General features: G+C 37.2%; 1 protein-coding gene across 4 annotated transcripts in view; it reads right to left on the minus strand.

The window, feature by feature from the left end:
• Positions 1–1,261: 1,261 nt before the first annotated feature.
• The window catches only part of LOC140166172 (dihydropyrimidinase-like), a 125,523-nt gene continuing 113,618 nt past the window's right edge, over positions 1,262–13,166 (minus strand). For 3 of the 4 annotated variants that reach the window (XM_072189572.1, XM_072189569.1, XM_072189571.1), the window contains 8 exons: positions 9,433–9,589; positions 7,707–7,848; positions 6,351–6,434; positions 5,174–5,260; positions 3,633–3,725; positions 2,690–2,776; positions 2,156–2,321; positions 1,262–1,621 (listed from right to left, as the gene is read on the minus strand). In XM_072189572.1, the coding sequence (XP_072045673.1) occupies positions 1,533–1,621; positions 2,156–2,321; positions 2,690–2,776; positions 3,633–3,725; positions 5,174–5,260; positions 6,351–6,434; positions 7,707–7,848; positions 9,433–9,589 (905 nt within the window). In that variant the 3' untranslated portion in view covers positions 1,262–1,532. Of the gene's footprint in view, positions 1,622–2,155; positions 2,322–2,689; positions 2,777–3,632; positions 3,726–5,173; positions 5,261–6,350; positions 6,435–7,706; positions 7,849–9,432; positions 9,590–11,887; positions 12,009–13,166 lie in introns of all 4 variants that reach the window. The other variant, XM_072189570.1, reaches the window with a different exon arrangement.

A 13,166-nucleotide genomic window follows, 5' to 3' on the forward strand; every position in this document is an offset into this window, starting at 1 on the left:
ATGGAAGGTTACATTATATAAATTGACACAATTTATCATATTCTTGTTACTTGGTAGGAGTAAGGTATGTATTTCAAACTAAGCACCTGAATTTGAGATCCATTTGAAATCAACACCCCCTGTGTGGGAGATTAAAGCCATGATTTCCATAAGGGGAGTATGGATTTCAACTGGAATAGCCCATTTGTTATGAAATGTTGCAGATATCTTATGTTTTCACAACTAATAACCAAAGGAGTTCGTTCAGGAATGAAGAACTTCCACATTTTGTAACTTTCCACAAGAGCCATCCCCCATTAAATAGGTTCAAAATGTCCATCTCCCAAAGAAAATATTGACTGGGAATACATGAGCAAAAAATTGCATCAACACCCAACATGCTAGTGTCTTCATTCATCAAACATTATAACATTCATCAGACATAGCTCATTGACTTCAAACAAAATAAAATTAATAATTCATCAGTTTCAAATCTCTAAAATGAATATATCCCAAATTGATTGTTTCAAATACATGTGGCAAGAATCCTAGATGGGTTATTGTTACATCTTTATAATGAAAGACAAAGATAAAGACAATTTATCGTGTCTGACGTCACCTGTCAATCAAACTCGAGCACGGTTTGTTTACAAGTGTCGTGATGATGACTTGCTGAACATGGATTTATAACCGGGCGCCTTATTGTTAATTTTGCACCTTTCGACATGCAAACCATCTCTTATTTATTTATTTATTTATATTCTTTCTTTGGTGAAGGCACCATGTCCACAATACCTAGAAAAGCTGCTTTTTGCCTAGTAAAAGTACGTAATTTTCGCCATTTGCTGCTATTCCTTTTCTCCGATCAGCACCAGATAGATCGGTCTTCCTTTTAAGCGCTGATTAACCTGTGTAAACCAATCAAGGATCGTAATTGACAGTGACATCAGACGCGATAAATTGTTTTTATCTCTGTCTTTAATTATAGTCATGTATGCTTGGTAACAACAAGCAACCATAAGTTGCCTGCAACATTACAATGACCCATAACATTTCATTAAGGTATTGAAGGGTCAGGGGATTGCGACCCAGGTCAAAGGTTACATTATATAATTAACATGATTTATCATATTCTTGTTATTTGGTAATAGGAACACATGTAATATTTCACATTGGATGCTGTATGAGATTCCTTGGTTCGATAATCACCTAAGATATTCTATTTTGTCTGCAGATTTACGCATAGTTTTGCTTTCTAAAGCTGCCTTATTTCTAAACAATACTCAGCGCTGTTTACCTAATTTTAGGTTTAATTACAAATTGTTACTGCTTTACGTCTTGCTGATTATCATTGAAACCAGTTGTGTGCATACCCTTAAGTGATATTTCCCAGAACAAGGAATCCCATCCCATGTGTTTTTACTATAGAAATATTTTCATCCACTTTGACAAATACAAATTTGAATAATAATATCTAGAAACACTGATAGAAATCCTTCCTCATCACATCATTGTTGTCGTTGTATGCTACATAGAGTATAGGAATTAGTGCACTAACTGAAGGAGAATGAACTTTTACCGCCTGGGGGCGCTAGCACCTTGTGACTTGCTTTGTGTTTGACTCTGTCGTCTATTTGAGAACCTGCAAAATTGCAAAGGAAAGAAATTATTTAAATAATTTATATCAACATGTGATATGAATGGGCAATAATGGTCACACGCACATGCTATAATCGATAGGCTCTGATACACCTTACGTTACTTCCAAAACAAAAGGGGTATATACTTGAAAGTTACTGGCAGAATGATTGACAGTGGTTTGAGTCTAGACTTGCTTCAAGTCCTCGGACTTTTCTGTAGCAATAGTACTAAATTGGCCTAATGGTTAGAGTACGAGCTTCTTAATCAAAAGGTTGCGGGTTCAAGCCCCACTATGACCAGTGTGTTGCATCCTTTGACAAGACAGCTTAATTCCCAATTGCTTCATTCTACCCTGGTGTAAAATGGGGAGCTGCTGGAGATAATCACAATCTAAGTCGGCTGAGAGTACCTGCGCTTTAGTTGCGGACTTGATGAATGGGAAATGGTTCTGAATAATTGTTTAAGTGTGCTGGTACTAATAGATGTAGTGCACATTAAATCACCAACATTTATTGATTGTATTTATTGAACATACCTGATAAGCTAAACCCTGAAGCATGGAGATCCCTCCTGGTGGGCAGTGGAGCATCTGGATCCATGGCCATTGGTGGTGGTCGCTTGCCATCTTTAGGAGGTTGGGTACCAGCCTTCCATACTGGACCATCATAGCCATCTCGAGGTACTCTAATAGGTTGGTTAACCTGGGAACACACAAAATATATCGAAAAACATGAACTTGGGACATGGGCCTATTCGGTACTTTAATACAGTTTCAATGTTACAGTAGTTTTACTTCATGATCATATTTCGACTTGTATCATAGTCAAGCAGTACTGTAATCAGTCTCTATCATTACATCGTAATCCTTTTTTGTTTTTGTGATGTTTTTAGTTATGTTTTTGTTTGTGATCATTTGGTAAAAGTTTAAAATAATACTAAGACAGAAATAAGCAATAGACCATAACAGGACCAACTATATAATAATTCTAATATTCTCCTCTGTAGGTCCCAACAGGACATTGTGCAGAGTTTTAAAGAACACATTTTTCATAAACATTTTAGTTCTTACCTTATCTCTGACCAGCACTCTTGAATACGCCTCTGGGGCATGTAAAGAACGTGCAATGAATCGACCAGCACCTTGAGTTACATGTAACTATGGAACAAAAAAGTATAAACATTACATGAGCAATAAATTAACCCAACTGAAGATCCACATAACAAATACATGCTCTAAATGTATTGTTCTAACTTCTATCACAATGGAGAACAGGGAAGCTGAAGGCCAAGTCATTTTACCCTAAAAATATTGGTATCCAAGTTATCTAACATGGCCATCATATCTTACAGGGAGTGTCTTCAACAACTCAATCTTATGGATCTAAATAACAGGAGGAAATATTTATCTATTTGTTTTGCTTGCCAATGTATTTCAAATTCATATGTCTTTCATTTCAGTAACTGGATTGTAAACACTCGCCATCTAGATAATTTGCTTTTTAACAATCACATCACCCAAAAACCGATAGTTTTAAATACACCATTAGTGTTAATTTTCCTCGTCTTTGGAATGCACTTGCAGTGTCCATCAGGGATCAGTTTATTTTGCATAAAAATATGAGGCCATTCAAAAGTCACCTTAAAATACATTTTATTCAAATGATTATGCAAGAGCTGGACTCCTAAATTTTATGATATTGTAGATGAAATGTGTAATGCATTATTTATAATAAATGTGCAATATTTATGTTTTCACTTGTCTCGCAGGATTGAAGGGGTCACAACGCCTGGGTGATAGTGTTCACGCTCCTGGCTCCTCCTGGCTAACCTACCGGGACAATCTTTAATAATTTTTATTTTTATGACATACTTTATATGTGTATTTTTGATGTATTTTAGGCAGTTATGTAAATAAATAAGAAATAAAAAACATGGCCAAGATTCAAGAAGTGATAAAATTGCAGGAAATTTCTAAAGTATTTTAAGAATAGGGATTTGAACCCCAGACTTACTTGTTCATCATCCCATACTACTCTACCATTACTGATTGTGGTAATAGGTACACCATGACACACCATGTCTTCAAAGATATTGAAATCAACTTTCTGAAAAACAAAAACAAGAAATGCTCTCAACATTAAAACCACTCTCACAAATCATTACTGAATTACTGAATTATACTTCACGCTTTGCACACTTACAAAGTTTACCAATGTGACAATATTGACCTCTGAAATTAATTTGTTTGAACTGCATTTTTGTGTCAGGAGAGCCAAATATGAGAACTCTGCAGTTTCTTTACTGGTTTTGCTCATAGGCTGCAAGCGATGTCAAGTAATCATGTGCAAAGACCGTCAATGTCAGGATTTTCAAAAATCAATATATCGGCCAGTCAATATTAATAAAAACTGATGAATCGATAAAGTTAATACGACAGCCGTGAGAAAAGTTAGTGATGATATAATATATATAATATATATATTATAATACTAATCATGGCGTGTCCGTCCGTCCCTCTGTCCGTGCGTGCTCGAGGTGCGTATCGCATGCGCGCTATCGCGTAGTGCGCGGAGTATACCGACGGGCGCAGTGCGAGCATCGGAAAGCATTACAGTGTGGTTAATCGTGCAGGTGCATCTCATCGGATTCCAAAACGGCACACGTGCAGAGGCCTATTAGTAGTTTAAAAGGTCAGGGCAAGTAGGCCTATAATATGGGTAACGGGTGTTGGGTAATTAGAGATAGTCACAAGAACCACCCAACCCGAGAACTGCGAAATCTAGTATTATATAGTTAGTACTTATATAATTTGTGCACAATCTGTAAAACAAAATTTGGTTAAAGTAAAAAATAGCCATTTTTTGCCACATAAACCTGTAAGGTGAGTGGCATAATCATTAAGCAGTGGCTGCTGTTGACTGTGATTGGCAAGCCACACCTAGCAAGCAAGCTTTGATAGCATATTCCCTGCAACTGAATGTTTAGTTATGTGCCCGCAGATAATAATTACTGATGCACACTACTTTGCACAGTACCATATGTGTTAAATAGCACCTGTGCCTAGACAGGCCTAATTACCTGTCTGTCATGCTTGATCAGCTATATCATCCCCAATAGCACTTTACAAATCACTATAAGACAGAGTTGCCAAACCCGTGATTTGATTGCCCAATTGGGCGACTTTTGAGGATTTTCCCCGCCACAATTTCCTGTCCAATAGAAATTGACGGCTAAAAAATAGGATGACTTTTCAACATTGGCTACCGTGACTTCTGGTAGCTTCCTGTCCCATAGAAACCAATGGTTAAGAGAAAAATTGGGTAATTTTTCGATTATTTGACCCATGATTTGAGCTGAAAATTTTTGGCACATCTGATTGACAGTTAGGGGTTCCATGTTATTCAAATGCACAAAAATTACATTCCTGCAAATTAGATCTCTTTTGATTTTAGGTAGATAGCTTTAACTCACCTGAAATGGTACCTTTTATGTATCTTTACAAAAACATCTATAAACAAATTTGGTTTGAAATATGAAGTGTGTTTACACATACCTGATGATGCGTTTCCTTGGAGATTTTCCTTGTTGCTTCGGGATCCCAAATAACGATATCAGCATCTGATCCTACTTGGATTACACCCTGCAATATGGTACATAGAAGAGAGCGAGAGAGATGTTGAATTAGCTTCATACTGTCTTCCTTCCTAAGGTTGCATGTTTTAATAGTAGACATTGACCGCATGATTATGTACGGTATTTATTTTATGGATTTATATTGTATTGTGCCTACATCTACAACTTAAAATACTGGACCTGCATATACTTTAAATTGCTGGAACACTTTGACATGGTTAATTTACTTCAAATGTGAAATCCAACATTTGTCTTGTATTGTAAATGTATGACCTTATAATTATTGGATAGAAAAGGAATGAACTCTTGGTCTACACATATCAAACTTGTCGTGACTTCTCTCTAATCCGAAGGGTCGCTAGTCCGAAGGTTCTCTAGTCCAAAGGGTCGCTAGTCTGAAAAACCAAATTAAGTTCTCTAATCCATGTTAGGGTTAGGGTTTAGGATTAGCGAGCCTTTTTCTATATTCAGACTAGAGAACCTTATTTATTTATTCGGACTATCAAACCCACTGACTAGAGAACCCGATCCCGGGGGGGTCACTCACTTACCAAAGTGGTACGCATGCTCGTCCCCCAAAACGTCGATTATTGGCCTTGTGGCGGCGTCGACGTTTTAAGAAAAAAGGGTGCTTTTCAGGTAAAGTTTCGACGTTTAGGGTATATTTTTTCAATTTCCATGGGTTTGTTTTAGAGTTTACGCCATTTAGGGGACCATTTTAGTTTCTTAACCGAATTATGCCATATTTTAGGGGTAAGATTTTCAGAGACTTACGCCAATAAGGGGTGAAATTTTTCTACACTGATTACGCCATTTAGGGTCCATTTTTGAGGTGCTGGGACGAGCATGCATTGCATACTACTTTGGTAAGCGAGTGATCCCCCCGGGAACCCGATATTCGGACTAGCGAACCTTTTTCAGAATTCAGACTAGCGAATGATATAACCTTCGGACCAAGGAGCCTTCGGACTAGGGAACCTTCGGAATAGAGAGCTGTCGCCATAGAAATTTTTATGGCATAAGTGCTCTTATTTAAATTTACAGATGTAATTGCAAAAAATTAATTTGAACACATAAAACACAATTGAGCATATTACCTTGCGAGGATAGAAGTTGAAGATCTTGGCAGCATTTGTACTGGTGACCGCTACAAACCGACATGGATCAAGCTTACCCGAGTGCTGAAACAATTAATTACAAAAATATTTGTTAGATACTGATACCGGTATTCAGGGTATCGAAAATGAACTATCAGACACAGGGGAAAGAAGAATTTTGCCCACTAGCACAATTAAACATGAATTTGCAAATGGAAACATGACTTGCACAGGCAGATATACCAGAGTAAACACTCCGGACATACTTGCCTGTGTGGGGACTTGAACCCCAGACCTCTCACTTGTCGACACACTTAGCTACACCTGCCAACTTTGTGCACCATTGGGCTATTCCTGTTGAAATTCATACACCCCCTATGGAAGACATGACTTTAATCTCCCACACAGGGAGTGTGAATGGGGTTACCTAAATGGGTGATTCATACACCCCCTATGGAAGACATGACCCTAATCTCCCACACAGGGGGTGTAAATTTCAAATGGAGTCACCCATTCGGGTAACACCATTTGAAATTTACACTCCCTTGTGTGGAAGATTAAGGCCATGTCTTCCATAGGGGGTGTAAGGATTTCAACTGGAATAGCTTGTATTCCATTTGCTTCACCTCATTTGCCATTACAAAATGATGGATATGTTATCATCCCATGCTGTCAACTGCTAACACTATTGACAAACTTCATTATTACATCTATTCCAGTCAACTTATTGAGAATCCAATGTCTAAACTAACCAGAAAAGAGTAAATTGTACTTTTAATAGAGTCAAAATGAGTGTGATTCAGGGACAGCTAGACTGATAAGGATCCCAGCTTTAGATCCCAGCTTGTTTACTGTGGGAATCAGAAACTCATTCTCATCAAAATTGATCTGATCATACTTGTTCATATGGGACTTTATTGTTGGGGCATACAAGTACTTTGGTGTGTATGTCTTTACGCATATATGTGCATGTTGGTAATCAAATGAGAAAGAAAGAATGTTCCCACAAATAAAGGTAGCCCACCTCTCTTAGTTGGACTATATTCAGTCCCAGGAAAAGAGAAGAGAGATGGTGGAAACACTATATAAATGTCTCCCATTTGTGTTCTATGTCAGAAGGATCCTGTTTCAATACCAAAGGGCAATTCCAGTTGAAATCCACACACCTATGGAAGACATGAATTTAACATCTTCCAAACAATAATTGTGAATTTTAAATGGAGTTACTTGAATGGGAGACTCCCATTTTGAAATCTACACCCCTGTGTGGGGGATTAAGATTGTGTCTTCCATAGGGGGTATATGGGTTTCAACAGGAATAACCCAATGCAACACTGATGTATCACCAAGTCTTACCACTCCTTTCTCCCAGATGACTGACATCCTGTCTTCTACTCCATTGACACCATTGGGGATCTTTGTGAAGTTATCTTTGCCCATAGCTTTCTGGTCTTTTGTGAAAGTACAGTTGTCTGTGCCTGTCAGCTGAAGATCATTGCTGTAAAAAAACACCGGGAAATACAAAGTTAAGATGCTAGTGCCCCGTCAATACAACTTTAATGTAAAATCCATAATAGCTGCCCAAATACAAATCCATAATAGCTGCCCAAATATTGGATCTTTATTCCTGCAAAATGGGCTATTCCAGTTGAAATCCATACACCCCCTATGAAAGACATGACCTTAATCTCACACACAGAGTGTTGTGAATTTCGAATGGAGTCACCCATTCAGGTAGCCCCCAATTGAAATTCACACTCCCTGTGTGGGAGATTAAAGTCATGTCTTCCATAGGGGGTGTATCTGTATGGATTTCAACTGGAATAGCCCAATCTGTCTTGGTTTCATCCAAAATAGGGCCTATAAGGAAAGCAATTCTTTGTCACTGATCAATGCTACTCTCTGTAAAGAGGCCATAAATAAATTAAAAGTTAAAGTTAATTGCCTGATGACATGTCATAGCAATTACTCCCTATTGCAGAAAAATACATCTTTTTTTTTTTTGGATTAAAAAATATCATCCTGTTTTGCCAAATGAAACATAGCTAAATCCTAATCCTTTATTAAGTTCTAACTGGCAATGAAGGTCACATTTTAATTTTTGGTCAATATTTGCAAATAAGGGCCAAAAACAAGCGTTTTTAGGGTGCTTTCCATATCCTGTGACAATCAAGCTGAAAGACTTGTACAAAGACTAATTTCTAGTTATGCGTTCTAATTTTTGGAAAACATATTTTCTGATCTTTTTCATAACCAATTATCAAAAATAATGTAAAATATCTACATTTTGAGCTAATTCTTAGCCTATACTCAAGATTTTGAATGTTTAAACTTGTGCCAAGTCTGAGAATTTTGTGATGCAAAGTTGCATGTTTTTGGTCCATTCTTCCTCAAATTGCAAAAATATTAAAATTTGACTGTCATTGTCAGTTAAAACTAATAAAAGATTAGGCTATAGCCATGTTTCATTTGGCAAAACAGGATAATATTTTTTAATCCAAAAAATTAGTACTGTATTTTTCTGGAATTGGGAGTAATCTTTGCACAATTAACACTTAGATACACTTTGATACATTGATCATCAGACCATATGGTATACCATTGTGAATGTCCTAAAGGAGGAGGAGAGCTTGGTGTGGTGGTTAAAATCTCTAGTCTTTGAGGTCTATGCACAGAATTAAAGACAGAGAATCGGGACTCGACCGCCATCTTGATACAGGCATGGAGCAAAAATTGGGGATATTCGGTTTCCCTCGGAATGCACTTGAGGCATTCGTTGTCATGCGAGCACGATATGAATGAAGGGCGCATTTAAGAGACGCACTTGCTGTGACCTGCACGCGAGTGCAAGACGCTTCAGATGAGATGCAGCATCGTTTTCGTTCGTCTCCGCGCACCGTCGGCAAGGACCCGAATACCTCCAATTTTCTCCCCATAGCTGACGGCGCGATTGTACGTGGCGGTATAGGGAGTCCTGGTTCTCCTTCTCTTAAATTCTGTGGGTCTATGACATCTTTTATAAATAGATAAATAAATGTCTCAGTAAATTGCCATATGACATGTCATTGCAATTCACACTTACTTAGCCAGCAGATCCATGAGATAACCAGGTGTGGTGGGGTCAGGACGAAGAGGTGGTCCCATGACATGAGCTGCAGCATGACACCAGTCATTGTTGAAGTAATGTGTACCATCAGTACCTAGGCCAGCAGCAATAGGCTCCCCAAATACAACCTTACCTGCAAACAAGTCATGTAAACAATTAGCAACCATGTATATGAACTGTACACTCTGGAGATGAGAGTAGGAGTGTTACTGATGAAGTCTTCCAATTGGAAGATGAAAAGTCTAAAAACGTGAGTAAATCATTGGACTTATAAAGCACAATTTACCAACAGAATTAGGAATCAGATTTCCATTTCCATAAGTTATACTTCAATTGCTTGCAATAACTTAGCTATAGTTTGATCAGCTCGTAATAGGCGGGAAATGTTAGGCTTTTACCACTATGCCGAAAAGTAGACCCACGTTAGTGCTATTAGTTGACCCGTCTGGTCTATATTTTGTGTGTTAATGAAAGTAGATGAAGTATAGGACTTGAATCAATAATTCCTGATGCTTCTGGCGAGATGTCACAAGACAATTCTCAAAACATAATATTTTGATAAAATATTTTGATATTAATCCGCGATGTTATAAGGCCCGCCGATTACGAGCTGATCAAAGTATATGGTATGCAGTTCTGTATGTTGATGTATACAGGGACATGCTGCACAAATGAATCTGTTTTTTACTCAGAAAGTCATGTGGCTTAATTTTGCTATTTTAGGGTAATTTTTTCAGAACATATGGACCCATGTCTAAGGATTTTTTGGTTAAATCATTCTTGTTTTTAAACAATTTTTCAAAACATAAGACAAATTTCTAAGGCTTTTCTGTGAAAAACCTACCCAGCGGTAGATCTAATTTTGTTGAAATTTTTTTTAGAAATTCATTTCTAATAAACACTCAAAAGTGTTACCCTAAGGGGCGTTTATTGAAGAATATACGGTAAAGACACACTAATTTCCTGAATAGTAGTAGTTGGCACAAAAACAATCCATCATTCACTTACTGATCTCAACTACTACAAGACAAAGCTTAGCACATCAATCACAATAATCCTTTCTTTTTTTACACAGCTATCTGCAGACACACGATACTGTAATCAATTCATGAATTGCCGGGTCATGCGACGGTTACTAATTCATATACTACAGATATATAATACTTAATCAAGATGCAGACATGCCGTATATACAGTTGTATTAAATGAATTCATGATGACAACTGTGTAGCTGTTACCGCACTAGGCGTAACAAAGGTATAATGAAATGAAATCATAAAGATATGTGTTGATGTCTTTCTTTTTCCTGCCATGCAAGCACACACAAAATGTTTTACACAAAATATTTAAATGTTGGGTTATAAGGCAAAACATTTTAATATAAATTTTATTATTGATAACATATTTTTTCAAAAACATTTGCAAAACAATAGTGTTTTTTCATACAATTAAAAAAACCATTTTCATGACCCTTATATAACATTTTGAACAAAACCCAAAACATGTTTATAACATTTTTGTGTTTGCAAGGTACTTTCTGCAGTATAGATCAGATTTTGTTTGTAGTTTTGATATTCTGGTTCATTCCAATGCTGCTAACAGACCAGCTTGTGACCAGTAAAAAACTAAGCTCACTTGACCCACTATCAACCCAAGAACCACAAGACCTCTTCAATTGTGAGAGATAGATAGCAATATTTGAGCTCAACAACCTCTCTTTCTGACTTCATATTCTACCTGCAACTGAATATGTTGCAATGGACAATGACTGGTGCATGACAAGTCATCCAGTGCCAAATAACAGTATTGTGAACAAAATTGTAATATGCTGCACATATCCGATATGTTTGTAAATTCACATTGCAATACTTTGTAGTATAAACTGATTGTGTGTCATCATACACAGTGGTGGCAGTTTGGCATCACAATTCTTTTTCCTGGAGAGCAAAAGTAACAAACCTGCCAGACCTGAAAATCATGAATAAAATTGTCTGTGTAATCCAAAAATCCTGCAATTTGCACAAAATTGTGTATTTGTAGTCCAAAAATAGAATTGTTTTGGATTTTACTTAGCTTTTTGGTTCAAATCTTGATTGAAGGTGATTGTTTGAATTTTGAGATATTTTATATATTTTAATCGATTTGCAAAAAAGATATCATCTGCAAGTGCAACAAGCTCAGGTTTGACACAGTAAGCATATCAAAACGATGTACTATGCATCCATTTTGAAAGAAATTTCTCATCGCTTTTCAAAAGTGATACATCGCTATCATAAAACGATCAAGTGTAAGTAAAGCTTTGCATTCACCTTCTATACACTTGTCACAATGCATAAGAGCATTTACATACATACATCTCACAAAATCACTATCATCACAAAAAAACTAAGTAACATTGAGTACAGTCATGCATGGCAACATCCAAATTTACCCTGTCTACGTGCACTAGCAATCGCATCACCAGACGATTTGCTCATGACTTTGGCAATGTACACCGGACAGTTTGTCTGGTTAGCGATACAGATAGCACGGTTTACGGCTTCAACTTCAACCTGACCATGGTAGGATGGAAATGTAAAGCATTGGTAGGAAAAATAGTTTCAAAAAATAAAAAAGGTTTTAGGTTAAAATAATTGTTTAACTTATAGTTTACATTAAACTATCTTGATCTCATATATGTTAGTAGTCAATGTTCTTGCACAAGGCTTTGGAAGCAAATTTTGATGGTTAAATACAGGTACTGAATTGAAATTTGAAGGTTTTCTATCACATTGTTTGCCTTACAGATGGTGGGATTACAGGTTGGGATTTTGTTGCAGGTAAGAAGCATGTTAAGGTAAGGTATTAAGGATGAAGGTATGGGTATGGATGAAGGATAGTAGGGTAAAGTTTGTTCGGTTTACACAAGCAGAAATTATTCGGCTTTTGTTACTGCGTACGTCAATAAAGTCCCAACTCACGCTCACATTAATTCACATAAGCGTGCGCTAGTCACACATTATGCAACGCATAAGCCGAACTAACTTTAGTAAGGGTTATGGTAAAGGTTAAGGTTGGGTTTGGGTAATGGTAAGAATGAAGTTAGGGTAAGGGTTAGGGTTAGGGGTAAAGATAGGGTGAGGGTAAGGGTGGTGTTAGGGAAAGGGTAAGACTGAGAGTAAAGGTATGGTTAAGGTAAGGACAAGGTCAGGGTTCGGGTTAGGGTTAGGATTTGAGAAAAAGGGTTAGGGCAAGGATAAAGGTTAGGGTAAGAGTTAGGGTAAGAGTTAGGGTTAGGATAAGGCTAATGGAAGTGTTGGAGCAAAGGCTAGGGTTATTGTCTTCTTCTTCTTCTTCCTTAGTAGTACCAACTTCAGAATCCTGAATAATATCGTACTCATGGATGGGTGCACGCTTAGTAGCTCAATCAAAGAGTAGTCAGCAAAATCAGGTGCAATTCAATATGTACAGTGATGTGCGATAAAATAATTGGATGCTGGCTACTTGGTGGAGTCCCTTAATGCCAACTTGAAGGCATCAAGAGATCTGAAGTCTGCTGGATCCTTTTCTAGTTTATTCCAGTCTCGGCTTGAGCGTTGGAAGAAGGATGATGTTTAAGATTAGAGCAAATGTTAAGGTTGTGGTTAGGATTTGGGACAGGATATGGGCTTAAGTATGGTCATCACTCTACAAGCTAAATATACCAGGCAATTATATGTTACTGGGTTATG

The sequence above is a fragment of the Amphiura filiformis genome, chromosome 12 (genome assembly GCF_039555335.1).
Source record: "Amphiura filiformis chromosome 12, Afil_fr2py, whole genome shotgun sequence".
Classification (NCBI taxonomy): Eukaryota; Metazoa; Echinodermata; class Ophiuroidea; order Amphilepidida; family Amphiuridae; genus Amphiura; species Amphiura filiformis.